We start from the raw sequence: 19,864 nt of genomic DNA on the forward strand, positions 1-19,864 counted from the left end.
GAACGGAGAAAAAGATATAATCGTCTATTTAGAAAGTTATTTTATCAAAAGATTTTTCCCAAAGGACCAAATATATTTGAAGATTTGATTTAAATGGAACATTATGTGACAAAGAAATGACGGATTATTTTAGGCGTTGGAAACTTTGAGCAAAAAAGATTTATCTGAAATAAAATCTTTCACGCATCCGCCGCCGAAAGTCGAGATGGTGATGGAAGCCGTGATGATCCTGAAGAACTCGGAACCTACGTGGGCGGAAGCGAAGCGCCAACTTAGCGACGTGAACTTCATTAATACAGTGAGCGACAATATTGCGACTGACAAGTCTATTCATTTCCACGAGCTAACTCGCTCCGATCTGATTTCTAGCTTCGTGACTTCGACAAAGATCATATATCGGACAGAGTTCTACGAACAATAGCCAAGTACACGTCCAATCCCGAATTCGATCCCATAAAGGTCGGCGTGGTGTCTGCTGCAGCTAAGTCACTTTGCATGTGGGTGATAGCTATGGAAAATTATGGCAAGCTATACAGGTAACTCATTCGAAACAAGAGGTAACTTTCAATATGTATCTGTCGAGTTTCTCCTTTCTTTTTTTTGGATCATAAATATTTATGATCTAATATATTTATATAATATGTAAAACGGATCTTTAAAGCTTCTTTAAAGTAACAATTGCATGCTATGCATGGTTTAATTAATTAATTCCATCAGTGTCACTCTGCCGTTGTCGAAAATTTGATTATACTTTTACAATGCATTGCAGGATCGTGGCACCGAAACGGGAAAAACTGCAGATCGCGTTGGAGTCGCTGAAACAGAAGGAAATGGCCTTAAAGGAGGCAATGCAGCAGCTGCAGAACTCACGCGAGCAACTCGAGAGATTACAGCGAATGTACGACGCGAAGATGAAAGAAAAGGAGGATTTGATTAGGCTGGCGAGTACACCCATGTTTTCTTCCGCTTTAGAACGCCGGAAATGACCTCGCATAAAGCCGAGAGAGAGAGAGAGAGAGAGAGAGAGAGAGAGAGAGAGAGAGAGAGAGAGAGAGAGAGAGAGAGAGAGAGAGAGAGAGAGAGAGAGAGAGAGAGCATGGATCGGTGAAGGAAGTCGGCTTGGTCCAATCCGACTGCATCCACCGGTAACACTTATAGTTACACAAACTTGTACCTTAGTAACTGCAGAAGCCCGCGTTTGCTCGCATTTCCATTGGCCAGATGTATTCCTTCGAGCGAATCCAACGTCCATATCAATATGATACGGAGAGAACGAGGTCTATTCCTGCTGCGCAATGTTACGCGAATTAATTAAAAAGTTATTTCTCTGACAATGAAACTCTGATTTTTTATATTCGCAATAATAACGTTCTAATATGGTATTGGCAAAAGTAGATGAGCTGTTAAAACAGCCGTAATAAAAGTATTAATTGATAGAAGAAATGTATATTTAATATACATCTTAACGCACGTATTTTTCTTTTATTTTTTAATTAAAAGTTTCTGTCTGCTTTTGCTGAAATGCATTTCATATGAATGTAACTTCGTATAATTACTCTCGTATAATTCTCTTTCTCTCAGGCTGAACTATTAAAGCTGAAATTAGAGCGTGCCGGGATGTTGGTGGACGGTCTTTCTGATGAACGAATTATATGGGAGAACACAGTGGCGTCATTAACCGAGTGTTTCGACTGGCTGCTCGGTGATTGCTTGATATCTACCGGATTTGTGTCTTACCTCGGTCCGTTTGTATCCAGTTATAGACAGGAACTAATGAGTATTTGGTCCAAGGAGGTAAGTTCAAAATTCGTTTTCCTCTTTCTTTTCATAATTCTTCATCAGACCGCATCTAGAATTTCTCTTGAAAATTCTCTCTGTAGATAAACTACGATAAATGACGCATTACATGCAATCTCAATCACATTTTTGTAACAGGGACTATTAAAATAAAATAGGGAAAATAAGGGATTAATTTTCGTTACGTATATTTTACATTTTATACTTTTATTTTATCATAAAAGCGATCAGTTTCTCTCATATAAATAGCAAATTAATGTCCGTACTGTGATTTATCGAATGGTTAAGGTGTATGATAGAGGAATACCGACATCACCAAATCTAGATGTGAGGGAGTTTCTAGCTGATCCATCGACAATCCGGGAGTGGAACATTCAGGGATTACCATCCGATGGATTCAGCACAGAGAACGGCATCATAGTGACACGAGGAACACGTTGGCCCCTCGTAATCGATCCGCAATGTCAGGCGGTGAAATGGATCAAAAATATGGAAGCGAAAAACGTAAATGTCCGCGGTACCGCGGTACTGATATCCATCAAAGAAACTAATACCCCTCCAGCAATACATATGCCAATGATATTGGATTTTACGTAAAAATTAAATAACTAATTTGATATGAAACGATTTTAAACCGGCGAAATCAGAGAATTTACTTTATCATTTTAATGTAACAATTATAATCGCAGTCACTGAAAGTAATCGACTTTGGTCAAGCGGACTTTATGAGAGTTCTGGAAAAAGCAATTCAGTTCGGAAACCCAGTACTGCTCGAAAATATTGCAGAGACCCTCGATCCGGGTTTGAACCCGATTCTCCAAAAAGCTTTCATTAAATCAGGTAGAATTTATAACGTCGCTATCATATAATTATATTCGCGTAATTGCAATATATTTCTGCAGAAATTATAAAAAGTTTATTTATTCATTAAAATTAAAAGATGTTAAAAATTATTCTTAATATAAATTTCTATTTACATCGTCAAAGAGAAGAATAATATAAATAAGAAAATATTTATATATTTTTTTATATTTAACTCGGATAGGATTAATTCAGTATAAAACAAAGGCAATATTTAACATAAAATACAGGCACTAATTTTGTTTCATTTTGCCAATTATCTTCATTATTCTACGTCTCTGACGCTGCAGGTGATCAAGTGATGATCCGATTTAACGACAAAATGATCACTTACAATGAACAATTCCGGCTGTTTATGACTACGAAACTCTCGAATCCCCACTATGCTCCGGAGATTTCAACTAAAACGACATTATGCAACTTCACCATTAAGGAGCAGGGTAACTAATAGTCTTATCGTATACTTTAGAGAAAGATGGAACAAGATTAGGGAATATAACTCTACCCCGCGCGTGTAGGGCTCGAAGCGCAGCTCCTAGCAATTGTGGTCAGGAAAGAGAAGCCGCAGCTCGAAGAACAGAAAGACAATCTGGTTCTCGCAATCGCATCCGATAAACGGACTCTCAAAGAACTAGAAGATAAAATACTTTAGTGAGTTCTACGAAATTGCCATAGGCCCGTATTCTCAGTTCACTTTTATCGATAAATGCGCGCATTTATTTCTGATATTCTACACTGAGAAAAAAAATTTATTAATCCCAAGAAATATTTAGTCCGATACGTTCAACTAAACATTTTAGTTAGTTAACTAAACATTAGTTAAATTAATTGATTCTTGATTAAAGAAACTAAATAAATTGTTGAAACAACTAATGTTTAGTTAACTAACTAAAATGTTTAGTTGAACGTATCGGACTAAATATTTCTTGGGATTAACAATTTTTTTTCTCAGTGTATAGTATATGTAACGTAAACTATGTGCTAAATGCGCTCATTTATGATAAAAGTGAACTGAGAATATGAGCCATAAGCTTTAAGTTCAAACGTTTTTCGTTGTTAAACGTATAGACTTACGCGCGATGTACTTTATTCTGCACATAATTGAATATATTAGTCATCCAATAAGCAAACTGCTCGCAGTATAACAGATTGGCAGCAGATTTGCTCAGATATCGCAGATCCGGTAGTATCTGAATCCACATTAAACTCGTGCTTTGCAGCACACAGTAAAGCCTGTCAATATAATCTGACAACGGATTGTCGGCAGAAACCGAACAGAATCTGTCATTTCGTAAACATTTGAATGGAATACATCATTTAAATAGCAGATGAAATGGCAGATTTCGTTCGGTTTCTGCAGTTTCTCATTTTCTGCTATCATATTATGTTAACAGATTTTATTAAATTTCTACTGGCATCCTATCGATAAAATTTGCAGTAGGCACTTTCCAAATCTGTTCCCGACATTTTTGACTATTTGTTGGCCGGGTATTTGTTTTGATCGTTAACTCTTAATACTACTTACAAATAATTAACTGAGATAATTAACAAAATATGTCAATATATTTTCTTATTAGTTTGCTGAGCGTGGCGGGAGAGACTCTTCTAGATGACTTAGACTTGCTAAATACCCTGCAGACATCAAAGGCGACGTCTATCTCCATTCAGGAATCTCTAGCTGTTGCTGAACAGACAGAAAAAGAGATAGATATGGCGAGAGAAGACTATCAGCCATGCTCGAAGCGTGCCTCGATTCTTTTTTTCGTCCTGAACGACATGAGCGTTATCGATCCCATGTATCAGTTCTCCCTCGATGCATACAACGCACTGTTTATGCTTTCCATCGACAAAAGCCCTAAAAAAATAAACTTACACGAGAGGATCAATAGTTTAAATGATTATCATACACACGCGGTTTACAGGTATAATTGAGTGCAAAAATCCATTTTTTAATTTCTTACTTACAAAAACTTCGATTTTTACTGTTAAACAAGAGTTACGATTCGAATTTCCGAATACTCTTCCTTCTTTTATTCTGTGATGTCTAACTGTCATCATTAATTTGCATTAAAACGAAATAACTAGGATAAATTGCAATCTCTCTTTCATAAAACGATGCATAACACCGTTTCAAACGATAATCCTTCAAAAGAATTTTTTAACGTTAATTTAAATGAGAATGTATACTAACGTAATATATAATCTTGGCGAGAAAACTTTTTTAATGAAAAATGTATCTTGTTTTTACCAGTCTCTTATCTTTTACACAGCATCATAAATCAATGTTTTGTTGGAAAATGTTGAGACGCGCGCGCGCACGTTCAACGTAATGTGACGCCACGCCGTTACAGTCCTTCTACTTTGCGGATATTTTTTGATATACGCAGAAGAAAAATGTACAGTCTTAGAGAAAAACAAACTGATCTGACGGATTTTATTTTCGGCGAATAGGAACACGTGCCGAGGTCTGTTCGAGCAGCACAAACTACTCTTCTCTTTTCACATGTGTGTCAAGATATTGGATGCGCAAGGTAAGATTATCCCAGGAGAATACGCGTTTCTGCTCCGCGGCGGGATCGTGCTGGACCGAGAAAATCAGCCGGACAAACCCGTGCCGTGGCTGCCGGATGAAACTTGGGACAACATCACGGAACTCGACAAGCTGCCCGGATTTCACGGACTCGTTTCTTCTTTCGAGCAGCTCTCGCGAGATTGGCACAATTGGTGCGTACGACGTCGTACAACGTCACATCGTTATTTCGTCACGCTATTTCGACGCTTCAGCTTCTTTTGATAGATCATTTTTACCAGACTCTTCTTTTAGCTGCCTTTGAATTTAAGTTGCATGTAACTATGTGCTAATAAAGCCACGAAAAGAAATCAATGTATTTGTCTAATACCGACTTAAAAGGAGTTTTAGATTTCATCAAAGAGAAGGATTAACTGAGAGAATAGACAATATATAATTTCTTTTCTATTTTAAATATAATTTTAAAATCCAACATCCTTAAATTGTTCGTATTTTGGCCGTTGACATTTTTCCATAGCTTTGCTTATAACGAGCGTTGATCTCTCTCTCTCTATTAATTCTTTTTTATTTCTTGTTGTATTATAACAATATAAAGATATCAGAAAATGACACGTTATATGTATTACTTACAATCATTTATTTTGAATATAAACATGATATTCATTAAAAATATTTTTTGAAATATATATTTTTATGCAGTATCTTCTCATATACCCGTTTAACAATCCGCAGGTACATCAGCACCGAACCGGAAGCTACATCGCTGGTCGGCGAATGGGAGGGAGGGTGCAACGAGTTTCAGAAAATGTTATTCATCCGCAGCTGTCGACCTGACAGAATATCTTTCTGCATCATGACCTATATTGTGCGCATTCTCGGTCCAAGTTTCGTGGAACCTCCTGTACTCGATCTAAAAGCAGTGCTAGATGATTCTGTGGCGCGGACACCACTGATATTCGTTCTTTCGCCCGGCGTGGATCCTACCGGGGTGCTCGCGCAGTTAGCGGATAATCAGGGCATGTCTGCTAATTTCCTGACGTTATCGCTAGGCCAGGGACAGGCTCCTATTGCTACGAGGTTACTTATAAGAAGCATATACACAATTGTACAACATATTTGGGTTATCTTACTTAAGATACTTTGAAATCAAAGAAATAAGAAGAGTTTAAAACAGTCGTATTTTATTCTTTACTTTGAATAAAATTTTAAATATGTCAGCTCGATAATATTAATGTTCAAAGTTCGGATCAATATCTGGTACAAAATTCCCCAGTGATTTTCATATTATTTTATTCTCTGCGCAGCATGATAGAGATCGGTGCCAAAGAAGGATCTTGGGTATTTCTTGCGAATTGCCACCTCGCGCTCAGTTGGATGCCCAAGCTCGATAAAATCGTGGAAACGCTCAGCTCCGGCGGCCAAACTTTACATCCAAGATTTAGGTATGCCAAAGTTATGAAATACTGCCTTATTCTTGCTATATTCTTCATGCAATACCATTTTTCACGCAATATAGACGGAAGTAATCATAATAAGTATTAATAATTTTAAATTTGTTGTGAAATAATCAAAACAAATATTTTCAACAAAATTTATTACAAAGAATACAGTTATAAAAATCAAGGTATTTATAAACACAACTAGAGATGTAACGATATAAATGTTTTAAAAATGAACTTTTAATTTTTTTTACAGATTATGGCTTAGCTCGAGTCCGACCCCTCAGTTTCCTATATCGATCCTTCAAGCCGGGATAAAAATGACTACCGAGCCGCCAAAAGGATTAAAAGCGAACATGAAGCGCCTTTACGGTTTAATCACCGAAACGCAGTTCGACTTGTGCCAAGAAAAGTCTAAATATAAAAAGCTACTATTCACGCTGATCTTCTTCCACTCTATTCTTCTAGAACGGAAGAAATTCCAGCAACTTGGTTGGAACGTAGTCTACAGCTTTAACGACTCCGATTTCGAGGTATTTTCGAGCAAAAGTTGTGAGTGTGCACAAACGTCGAAAGCTTTTTATTTATTCTGCAATTTATTTAGGAAGATGGTATCTCTCAAGCCATAATGTTTCTTACAACGTTTAAATTTGTCTCGTCAAAGCGACGCCCGATGATAGAGAAGCGCACGATCGTCATAATAGCGGGATATCTGTTCCAGGTTTCCGAGAACCTGCTGCAAGTTTACCTGGATGAATATCCAGTCACACCTTGGGAATCTTTGAAATATCTCATAGCAGGTGTTTGTTATGGTGGTCACGTGACCGACGACTGGGATCGCCGGTTGTTGATGACATACATCCAGCAATATTTCACGGAAGACGCCCTGACTACTCCCCATTATCGTTTATCATCGCTGCCCACCTATTACGTACCTCGCGACGGCTCCTTGGATTCCTATCGCGACTTTATCGTGATTCTGCCGAACATCGACAAGCCGGAGGTGTTTGGTCAGCATCCGAACGCGGATATCACTTGCCTAATGATGGAGGCCAGAAATATGCTTCAGACTCTCATGAGTCTTCAAGTACAGGTGGTCAGCGTCGAGTTGGACGAGGACAAGGAGCAGAAGGTAAGTAAATGAAGCTGTTGAGTGTAAAACTTATCTTTCCTGTTTAATTAAAAAAGTAAATAAAAACATAAAAGATAATAAGTAGGCATATGATATACATTTTTAAACTTAGCACAAATAGTCTTGATATTTATTCTGTTTTAATCGACATTGTCTGTTATTGTTACTTTATTAATTTTATCTTGAGTATAATCATTTTCTGCAGGTAATGCAACTCGCGAGCGATATTCTCTCGAAAATACCGGAAACGATCGATTATGAGACAACGGAGAAACTGATAGGGCCGTATAAAACACCGTTGGACGTGGTGCTTCTTCAAGAGATCGGACGGTACAACGTGCTGTTGGCGAAAACTCGCGACAGCCTTGAGGAACTTCAACGTGGAATTAAGGGATCGGTGGTGATGTCGCGAGAGTTAGAAGAAATCTTCGCGTGCATATACGACGGGAGAGTACCGTCTCTATGGCTGACCGCGTATCCGTCTTTGAAACTGCTCGGCGCTTGGACGAGGGATCTAATCAATCGAGTCGAGCACTTCGCCAATTGGGCTCAAACCACTCATCCGCCATTGCTCTTCTGGCTAGCTGCGTATACATTTCCAACCGGATTCCTTACTGCGGTACTACAAACTTCGGCGAGACTGTGGAACGTATCTATCGATTCGTTGTCATGGGAGTTTACTGTCTTCTCAACGGACGAGTCTGCTATAATCGAGCCGCCCGCGGTAACTACGAGCGATTAGACTAATTGCTCATCGGACCAGTTTCAGTCCGGGACGAATAATATCGAGCACCGTTTTACTATAAGAAGCTTATAAGCTTCTTATGTATACATATTCCTTGCTTGAACAATAGTGTTGAATGGTTAATACGAATATCTCATTTATACAAGTTATCCCACTGTAAGTTGTAATTTTCCGGCTCTTAGAAAAAGAGTTTGAGATAAAAATTCTACCGTTCTTACATATGACTAACTTCGAGTACGCAGTAAAATATATTAATTGTGCGAAATTCAGAACGAGAAATTTTCTTACTACAAACAATAATCTTGCATGCCCTTTATATTCTTTCCATAGATTTTCTTCAATACAGAAATTGCGAGAAATCGATTATAGAAAGCATATTAGTTTTACTAATTATGATATAACAATCGTAAACGTGCATATTTTGAACAATTGTATATTTACTAATATTTACTTTATTAATTGCATAATTTTATTTTAGGACGGCGTGTACATACGATCCATTTTTCTGGAAGGCGCCGGCTGGGATAAAGAGAATGGCATTCTCGTCGAGCCCGCTCCCATGCAACTTGTATCCAACATGCCGGTGATTCATTTTCGACCCGTCGAGCAAGCTAAAAAGAAAGTCAAAGGTAAAATATAACATGCAAATATCAAAATCACTTTAGGTGCTGCGTTCTGATTTTCTTCGCGCGCAAATACGCCTGCGGTCGCTGGAAGAAACAGACTTTCAATTACAACCAACATTCGCTTTAACTTTCACAGAGTTCTATAGCTGTCCTTGTTATTATTACCCCCAGAGGAGCGGCGACCAAATGAGATCTGCGTTCGTAGTCGCTGTAGATCTCAAAGTTGGAACACAAGGTTTGGACTTCTGGGTAAAACGCGGCACTGCGCTTTTATTGAGCCTGGCCGTGTAAAGTGTTCGGTTATGTACGTTAATTCACGATTTATAAACCTCAGTTTAATTTTAGCAATAATATGAATGTGTAATATTAAAAGCTTATCTATTTAAAATATCTTATTATATTTCTTTATCCTTATTACATTTCTTTATATTCTCTCGTTCCTTTTTTCTGTTTATTTGTGTTATACATAATATAAATTGAATATATGGATGTGATATTTATTAGCTAATTATATTTATTTATATATACATTTATGTGTATAAATTAAAACATATTATATTAAATAATTAATTATAAAATAAAAATAAATAAATTTTTTGAACTATTACATTCATAAGCAAGATTTCGCCTGAACGATAAATAAAGCAACAATGACGTATTAAATGAAACGATCAGCACCATCTCTCGTGATTCGATTGCACGATGAATAAATGTATATAAATCAATTATAATTTAAAGTACTTTCTAGTAGCATCCGGATTATGTATATAATTCTATTCCATAAATTTAAATTTTTTGTATATAGAATAAATGATGTTTACAATTATGTTATCATCCATGATTTTACTCAGTCGGTACAAATATATCGAGTACTGATACTCTTTAGTATCTGCAGATAGTATGCCAATACTAGAATACTTTCTCTTTACCAACGGAGCGTAACTTGCTGCTAATACTTTTAAATACTTACAGCAGATAAGCATACTGCAATGGCATTCATGCTTTACAGCAGATAAGTACATCAATACCTATATTTTTTGACGTATGTATTAACTGTTATCAATATCCATATCAGCATTAACATTTAACGATAAAAAGTCTATTTATCATTTACGATACTACTTGTGATTTACTAATAAAAGATAAATGTATACAATTTATCTGCCGAATAAAACAAAAATGTATAAATATTATAACGTGTGCGTGTACATAAAATTTATGAAAAAACAATTTTATATTTATTCAAACTTAAAAGCTTCAGCGCAACTAGTAATTTGTTTAATAATTAATTTTATAAATAAATAAATCTACAATTATTTAAAATCATAGCAACAATCACAATTTTAATGCGGTGGACTTCTGTGATGGTGTGATGAGAAAAAGCATGTTTAACATGTATACTTCCTGTGATCGTGATTCAGCGAAATGATTCATATAAATCTATACTATATATTGAAAGTTAACAGGTCTTATAGAGATAAACACACCATCATCAAACCTTCCAATTTATCGCGGTATACAAGAAAGCAATTGATTCGGCTCAGTCTATTGCGATAAAATCGGTTTGGAGCTTTCGTATTTACGGTCAGTACACAAGGATATAAGATAGATAAGTCGCGAACTGAAGGAGAGAAATAGGGACGGACGAGACGAGATTAAAGGTCGCTGGTATTGTGGCGGATCACAAGCAGCAGGTCGCTCTCACGACTTTGACCCTCTGTACCACGCAATTATTTCTTATTCTCGGCGTAATGGCGCTCAACGAAGATCCTGGAACAGCAAAGGTTTCTCTTCTCTTCTACCGGCCTAGGTTAATAGTACGAACGTCACTTCTTCTTTCTCGCCTCAGGTGCTACGTCTTAGCAATGTTCCCCATTTATCTACTTTTCTTTCCCGACATTGCTAACACGAAACTACTCAAACCTATTCAAAGTTTCATAATTTGCCTTATCGCGACTTATATACCTTTGTATGAATTTTTTTCTATTGACACACACACCATTCTTTTTGTATCTATCTCTGTATTGTGAATGTCAAACGTCCTTTTTTGTTTTATTGATCAAGCACTTCCTGCAAATTTTGACTGTTAATAATATTTTAAAACATTTAAAATTTTTCACTTCGCGCTATTTATGCTATTATTTATATATTTTTTTAAGAGTTACCATTTTCTTTATATTGCATTTATATCAACTTTTATAATCTACTTGTTGCTGTTTTTAGAATTTTTTTTAGTAAAGTTCAGAAATTAATTCGAGACTTGCAAAGTTCTCTACTTTCGGTCTGTTTTCGAAATTAGTTAAAAGAACTTATTAACTTACCTTAACTAAATTACGTACGTAAGTACAAGCCAAGCGACAGATAGAGTCTCGGTTTTGAAACTTGCAAGATAAAAAAAATCTATATTTGACTCTGAAGCAGGTAGAAATGGAATATCTCCGCTAAATGAATTTATATTGCATTGCACACTTTGCGTCCAATGCTGTCTGGCGCAGAAGAATAATAGAGGAAGGCGAATGAGTAATAGTCGCGGATAACTAGACAGCCGGGGAAAATATTTTTCGGTGCAGAAAATCTCCCCGTGTAATTCCACAATAATGAAAAGTTCCTAGTTACGGCTGACGTAAGAAATATTCCTGTATTACGAATCTATAAGTATTTATCGCTCGACGTTGCAGACAGATTGTCACAAAACAACAATACTCTTTTTGGCGGCATTACTCATAAAGTGCCCGCGACTCGTAAAGAGAAAAGAATTAGTTTGCCGGGGTCGCCGGGGAACGCCGGAAGTCAGATGTCGATGTCGACAACGCTCGTTAGCAGTATCGCGGAGTCGAAGTATATATCGATACTCAGATACTACGGAGTACCTCGGACATCTCTAGGCATCGGCAGAAGGCAGGCAGAATCCTGCCGGAGGAGACTGGAGAATCGAGAATCCCTGCCGGCCCGGGGTCAATGGTGGGAGATCGGTGTCGGTCCGTCGGGCCAATGATGTGAGCGTAATGCGCGGCGCGGATGCGCACGAGATCAAAGCCGCCGAACACCCTCAGAGCGAGCGTGGACGTCCGCCGAGGTACACCTGCCGGTGCTCTTGTACGGGATTTTTCGGCCGTTCCCTTCGCGTGCCCGAACACACCACGAACGGCGGCGTGTGTGGCTCTCGCGGGGATTTCGCGGGACGGATCGCCAACGGCCACGCTCGCCAACGCGTTTCTTATCAATCGGCATCCGAACCGACTCGTCGCCACTCCGTCCCCACTCCCTTTCTCCCGGCCTCCCCTCGGCAACCTCCCCCTCGCCGCTCGCGTGAGAAACGGAGCGCAAGATCCAGCGCGCGCTGGTCCATTTCTCCGGAATCTGACAATCGCGCGGAGCAGCAGCGCCCGGAGAGCTCCCGGTGCTTGCTGCGTCATAATACGCGCGATCTCGATTACGACATACCTACGGCGCGGCGTCTTCTCGGCACGAAGAGAAAACGAAATAATAACACGGAGAACGGAGGAGGTAAAAACGTCACCGCGACGCGACACCGCGATCTTTCGCCGCAGGACACACTTCGATCACAAATCTCTCGACAGTCCCGACCTCGCTCCGATGCGGAGCCGCGAACGCCGCGGAGGACGGTGGCGTACCTGATACCAGTGTAGTGAGAAAACAGTGCGCTGTTTAACGTTGTTCCGCGCGCGAGTGTAGAACGCGGCGTGATCGCGGACACGTGTGAGTCGAGGCTCGCGGGCATCCCCCTGCTTGGCACCGTCCTCGCCATCCGACAACGGTCGTGCAAAGAGTCGCGGAATGTAAATACGCGCGCCCGCGACCCGCCGCGCCGCGCGCCGTGCCGTGCCGTGCCGTGCCGTGCCGTGCCGTGCCGTGCCGTCGTTGTTGTTACTTACTTGCCGGATTATATTGACGATGGAATCGGAATCGTTCGCAGAGTGGTGATTCGAAAGTGTTCGCGCAGCGTTCGAGAGTCGGACTTTATCCGCGTATATCGCCGTGGAACGGCACGCCGGAACGCCTCGCGCCTTCGGGATTCCTTCGCTCTCCAGAGGTACGTGTGAATCACAGTTATACAATTATACAGAGTGTCGCGGAGAAATCCAATTCCCTTTCAATCGCAAATTGATGAATCTGAGGTCGAGTTTTATAATAGAAGGTTTTAATATTTAACTATAAATATCTTGGATTGAAATCACAAATTGATGAATCTGGGGTCAAGTTTTAATAGAAGATTTTAGTATTCAACTTTAATATTTTAGACGGGATTTTAGATTAAAATTAAAATTTCTTCAAGAAGGAATAAGAAGGAATTTGAGACGGCATTAAAATTTTTATATTTAATTGTGTTAGAATAGTTTAATTTATAAAAGATTGTTTGTTTCTCCTTTATTTATACTTCTCGAAAAATATCAATGTTTTGATATTACAGTTAAAGAAACGACTCTGGATTGATCAGATTTTATCAACTAAGAAAAGAGGCGTAAAACTACGAATTTTATTTGCAAAACTTTGAATTTGCTATAAATACATGTCTTGTATGAAGTATTCATTAAGGAAAAATTGATCTTAAGGTGTACGAAGTTAAAATGTGTAAAATTTGTGGTTGAAATGTTATCTTGTTCCTCTGAGTCGCCTTGTATATAGTGTTACATACCACAGGTAAACCACTCAAGAATTCTATTCTATAAGGTCAATGTAGGAGTAGAAATTGAGATATTATTGTAGGTATTGCTAAAACGATGTATGTGTGTGTGAAGGAAAGAGAGAGAGTGAGAGAGAGAGAGGGGGGGGGGGGGAAGAGGGAGAGAGAATAAGAATATGACTGTGCAATTTCGTAGAGTTCGCGGTTTTTTAGAAGAAACATTTCTTGAGCAAACTTACAAATCACATTTGTAAGAATTGCAAGCCATTTGCTATGGTAATATACAGAGTGTTCCAAGTCAGGTCAATAAAACTTCAAGATCTTATAGGAAATTGAATTTGGACAAAAAAATTACTATAAACATAGGTCTGGAAACGCTTCGTTAAAAAGTTAATAAACGCTAAACTTCGAAAAATCACGTTTTTTTTTATAATTTTCAAAAATAACTAGCTACTAATTGTTACACTAAAACGAACGTTACGAATGTAGTGTTTACACAAAGATCATAGAAAGATTTTTTCAAATTTCTGCTTTTTTTGTTATTGAGTTTATTTTCTTTTGAACGCCTTATCGGAATTAAGTGAAATTGGTGTAATTTAGTTTGCTATTTAATTACCCGTAAAATTTATTTTGTTTCTTTTTTCAAAGAATGAAGAGTTTTGAAGGATTATTTTTAAAAATTATCGAAAAAACGAGATTTTTCGAAATTCATTAGCTATATAACTTTTCAACGAAGCGTTTCCGAATCTATATATTTATAGGAACTTTTTTGTTACTAAATTTAATTTCCAATAAGATCCTGAAGTTTTATTGGCCTGACTTGTAACATCTTGTATGTACAATAATATTATTACGTATGTAACAATACACTAAAAAATGTCTGTATAATATTCGGACATTATTGAGAAGTATTGCGAAAGCTTTTTATATCAGCGGTTTACCTCCTTGATCATATTTGATTTCGAAAATGCAATTGATAAAAGATCTGCAATAAACTTTTCTGTAATAAATCGCGGAGTTGCAACGGTTAAAAATTTTTGCCGAATACGCGAGATTTCGTGCGCAACGTTAGACAGATAAATTCACCCACGAATATAGCAGACAGATCGAACAACTGTATGCGGGATCTACGGGACAATACGGGGTCTCATGGGACAATACAAAAATATTGGCGAAATGCAGAGTGCAGTGAACCCATCTGGCGCCAAACGGTCTGCACCATGCTTGTTTACATTTTAAAATTTATTTGGCGCAAGAAATGTTTGCTTAACGCTCACGTACGTGATAAACCATGCAAATGTTATTCGAAAGTATTACGTCTACGGTGCGACGATATCAACTTTTTCGTTTTAAAGCCAGGGTTTAATTTCGTGAAAAGAATATTGCGCGGAATGTCGTAACTTCAGATATATAGATATTCGACGAACACTCGGAGCATATCCGATTGCGAAATGTTCATGATCACGTTCACGGCTGAGTCATTTAATTCGTTCATAAAGGATTAAGCGTGGCAGTGGATAAGCGTGGCAGATACAGGATAAACGCGACATGTAGCACGTATTATATATGTAACGTATATTAAATATACGTAACGTACATTAAAATCGTTAAAATCTTACTTATTAACGCACATTTTAACAAGTCCTGATTGAAACGGATTTTTACTTTAAAATGCGACCGTTTCACGCGATATCTGCAAAGCGTAGCCTGTTATAGAACACTTTAACGATCTTCGAGGAATTGCCGAGTAATAAAAACGTCCTTGAAAATAATTGAAGTGTAGTAACCTGCTAAATTCATTCTGTTTCACGTTATTTAATTAATGAAAGATATAGAATAGAGAATTTTCGCGCACGATATAATTTTTATAAAAATACAATCTTTTCATAGCACAATTATTTATTCAATCGTTAGATAAAATAAAAATATGCATTTTTATTATGTATATTTCTGTACGAATTGACATGAGAAACAACGATACCATAAATAGTAATCAGCGACAAAAGGCAAGATCATAAAACTTTCCTCGCCATTACCATTGTGTCCAGAGCCCCATGATTTTAACGTTTTCGAACAATGAAGGGTTTAATTAAAAGAGCCATATTAACGAGACTCGTATAACGCAATATTGACTCTCAACGAGACGTGACCGCCCTTCAAATTTCCAACTATCTCATTACTTTTTGCGCTGTGCTTTTTGCGCGCTTACGTCGAGTTCCACGCATTCGGCACAGATCATCGTTGATCGACGATTAATAATTAAGCTCGATAATCTCGGGATTTTTGTCGAGCTAAACTAGATTTAAGACTGTGACAGGCGACAGGGTTATCCGTGTATGTACACACGTGTCGCACGCGGCGCCCATTGTAGAAGAAGGATTATCACGCTCCGGCCGCTCCGGGAGAGGCGTGAGAGAGGGCCACAGGGAGACCGAGCGCGTGTTTCCAAATCGCGTACAACGGCACCGTTGTCCTCTCCATCCCGATTTAGATCCACCGCTATGACGCATACGGCGTATACGTTTCGTCACTGTAAACAGTCCGGGGTCTCGTTATTGTGTCGCCTCGCGGCTGAGAAACTGAGAAGGCGTGAGTTCAGCTTGCGACGCGTCGCGTGGTAGAGGGGCAGAGTACATTGAGTGACTCTGCCGAGTGCACATTCATGGAAACATCTCTGATTGATCACTTTAGATGCGCTGCTGTCGGGAACAAGGGCTGCTATAGTACAATACATTCGCGTGTCTCACAATCGGAGTAGCGTAAAACGGGTAGAGGAAAACCACTCTCTTCAAATATATCGATTCGCTGAAGCGTATAATTCCGGAACCGACTCGATCTATTTATGAATGGACGTCTATTTTTTGTCGCGCAAGTTATATGCGCAGGCATTTGACTTTGAAAGCTGTGCAAAGTATATTGTGGCACTTATTTTTAACTTGATTTATATATACGAGATATGATTTATATTGTACCTTATGTTTCTTATATAATTAATTATTGTTTCGAGAATATTTTAGAATTTAGATAATTGGTAAATTTCATAATTCTATATATGTTATAAGAAACAAATTGCAAGAACAATTTCTTCATTCATGTAAATTTTGTTGATGGAAACAAAAACGGTCCAGTCGTCGAAGTCTCGTGTAGAAGTAATTGTTTCGGTCGTTATTCTTCCGGGGCGGAGGGCGGTTCGTTTCAATCACGTGGAAAACAGAGTAAACTGCGTGCCCTTCGAAAATACGTTACCGCCGTCATGCATTCCAGGGGTGGTCGACCTGGCAAAAGTGAGTAATCCCTAACACGCATGCTCCGATCCCCTCAATATCATAAGATACCACACCAGGCTTGAATGAGGGGGTAGACGGCGAGCGAGAGTGTCGGTGCTCTTCACCTCCCCGTATAATATTTACCATCCTTCTTCCTATCTCGACGTACACAGCCGCGCACGGTTAACGAACACACGCGGCGGCTTGTTGATAGGTGGACTTTGCCGCTACTTACCAAGGGCTGAAAGTCTGCTGGTTCGTTTCATATAGCGTCGCGACTTTTCTCCGAAAGGCGGCTTCCTGAATATGAGAGCTACATAGCTCCATCCATGGAGGATGACGGCGGCGCTTAGCACTCTGCAGACACGCGGTACATCTGGTGGCCTTTCGAAACGAAAAATCGCAAAACTAAAAACCCTTTCTTAGCTGTTACACGTTAAGACCAATTATGAGATGCAACGTGAGCATAGTAATTTAAACAATTTTACACTGTTAAATTCATAGGGTTAAATTAAACTCAATTTTGAGTAATTTTGAACTATTCCATAGGTCGCCACTGCTCCTACTCAATATGTAGTTAATTTAACTAAAACAATGTTAATTTGACTAAACCAATGGAGTTAAAATAATCCTATTTTGTTTCAAACTAATAAATTTTGACGCACATAGTAGTTAAAAATAACAAAATAAATCTCAGTGCATGGTATTGGTTTAAATTTCATCCTCTAACCTTTAACAGTGTAAATATAACGTAAATAAATTCTTACAAATTGTACTCTCATATCATTTGTACGTTCTGTAACTATCATTTATATATCTAGAATTTCAATGTTCTCTGAGATTAATTTTTCGCTTCTACTCCGCTTACTTTGTAACACGCCGTAAATCGTCACAATAATTTTCTGAAGGGAAGCAATAATTTAACTGTCGCGCGGGGAAAGAGAACGAATCTACTCTCGCTCGGCGTTGCGTGAGGCGAAATTGGACGCATGTAGTTAAAATCGGGCGATGTAACGCCGCGCGCTATATCGCATTAAAGTTATGTAAGCTCCATAATTCATGGCCATATGGAGGAGGTGAACTAATCGACATCGCCTTACAGAATGTATTTATGCCGGCTTCGGTCGTGACGTGAAAACAAATTGACGTTACAGACGTAATGCATGAATAAAATCCGCGGGAGCTTCCAGCTTTTACCTTGTACGTATACCACGACGGATGTGGGTTATGACTTCATATCCTGTTTGTTGAAGCCGTTCCTTTCGCGAGAAGATTTTCGACTGAGCGCTTCCTGATCGATTTTACGTCGTTCGGAGACGCCTTCGAAATCGTGCCTTTCCCCGTGCCGACACGTAGCGAGTTATTGTACTCTAGCGATATGCCGCGCTTATTTCAACAAAACTTTGTGAGAAAGCTTTTGTATAATTATATACAATACTTCGCATAATTGCATAATTTCCGAATATAGCCGGAGAGTTTTTCTACGAGACGAATTTATATATACTTAACTATTATATACTTAACTGATTGATAAAAAACGGATTGATTTTGTTATTCAATGACACATCCTTGGTGTTTAACACTGAAACATTACCAAAGCAAGTAAGATGTTGAAGTGAATTCGTTTTTGCCGACTTGAGGAAAAGTTTAAGGAAATTTAATCTTCACGCGGAAGAAGAACGGTAAATTCCTTTTCAGTCTAAAGTACACAATTATTCTCAAGCTTGATATCTGCAGAACGCAAATCCGAAAGGATATGAGGGTTGTCGGGATGTTTTAGATAATTTACTGTATATATTTAACGGTGAGCGCGCGCACACACACTTCACTCGAATGAGCCTCATTTCTGTGACAACGGAGATAGCGAGTAAAGAGCGCGGTTTTACCACAGTAAACGAATTTGTTATCGTAGAGTTTACGACAGTCTCGAGACAGCAGCGCGCAACGTCGTCAACACTTTCCAGACAAAAACGCGCCTATATCTTGCCAACATAATGAAAAGTTAGGAACGATAAATCCGCGTGAGTTTTTAAGATATCCTCACAGACTGACGCGATTTAAGACAAAATGTTTATTACAAAAATTATGGAATAATTACTTTTCTACGCTACGAATCAGTGTTAGTCTGCCTGGATTTTGCGTCCTCGTTTTTCAAATATTAATAACGATCATCGCTGTTTAAATATTGTATAATATAAAGAAAAATAATCCTTGTATTATTTATTTAAAAAATTACTTTGGATGAAATAAAATTTTTATAAACTAATGAGGATTTATTCATCGTGTATAAAATCGGAAATTGCTCTTTTATTTATATAACTCGATTTCGCTGATACATATTAAATTGATTTTGATAAAGTATTATAAGAGATTGACTTCATACTTATTAAAATATATACCTGCCCCTGTTAATGGGTACATTGGACATCGATGTACATTGGACATGCGCTCGATGAAGCTCGATTAAGAGCGAATTATTGCGCTTTATACGTCAATCTATCCTATTCGCGCTTCCGTCGTTCATATGAGCTTCAAATGAGCATACTTAACGATAACGCATTATATTCTTCTTCGTTGTATGACTCGGTAAGCAATGGGCGTGGCGCGAATCGCGGCATCGGTTTTCGTGATATCGGACGACTCCAATAAAATGCTACTTATGTGCCAAATTGACTCAGATTCCTGCGGAACACCTATCAAGTCATGATTGTATATTCGTTAATGATATGAGAACACGATACAGAATATATTGAAGTTCTTTGCGGCTCCGCGCGGCTTAGACCGAATTACCGTGCCTTATATATCACGTTGCTATATTCCCGT

At 38.4% G+C, this 19,864-nt stretch overlaps 1 protein-coding gene across 1 annotated transcript in view; it reads left to right on the plus strand.

Moving 5' to 3' along the window:
* The window catches only part of Kl-2 (dynein heavy chain 2, axonemal kl-2), a 48,842-nt gene extending 39,324 nt beyond the window's left edge, over positions 1-9,518 (plus strand). Inside the window, exons 48-64 of the mRNA XM_071723998.1 lie at positions 134-298; positions 370-536; positions 770-941; positions 1,582-1,794; positions 2,086-2,301; positions 2,487-2,637; positions 2,949-3,098; positions 3,177-3,309; positions 4,236-4,580; positions 5,110-5,382; positions 5,921-6,265; positions 6,493-6,630; positions 6,884-7,160; positions 7,349-7,759; positions 7,965-8,483; positions 8,983-9,133; positions 9,267-9,518. Of these exons, the coding sequence (XP_071580099.1) occupies positions 134-298; positions 370-536; positions 770-941; positions 1,582-1,794; positions 2,086-2,301; positions 2,487-2,637; positions 2,949-3,098; positions 3,177-3,309; positions 4,236-4,580; positions 5,110-5,382; positions 5,921-6,265; positions 6,493-6,630; positions 6,884-7,160; positions 7,349-7,759; positions 7,965-8,483; positions 8,983-9,133; positions 9,267-9,421 (3,981 nt within the window). The 3' untranslated portion in view covers positions 9,422-9,518. The remainder of the gene's footprint in view (positions 1-133; positions 299-369; positions 537-769; positions 942-1,581; positions 1,795-2,085; positions 2,302-2,486; positions 2,638-2,948; positions 3,099-3,176; positions 3,310-4,235; positions 4,581-5,109; positions 5,383-5,920; positions 6,266-6,492; positions 6,631-6,883; positions 7,161-7,348; positions 7,760-7,964; positions 8,484-8,982; positions 9,134-9,266) is intronic.
* The last annotated feature ends 10,346 nt before the right edge of the window (positions 9,519-19,864 follow it).

The sequence above is a fragment of the Temnothorax nylanderi genome, unplaced genomic scaffold (genome assembly GCF_030848795.1).
Source record: "Temnothorax nylanderi isolate EJ_2023f unplaced genomic scaffold, tnyl_v1.0 TNYL_tig0682_pilon, whole genome shotgun sequence".
In the NCBI taxonomy this organism is placed as follows: Eukaryota; Metazoa; Arthropoda; class Insecta; order Hymenoptera; family Formicidae; genus Temnothorax; species Temnothorax nylanderi.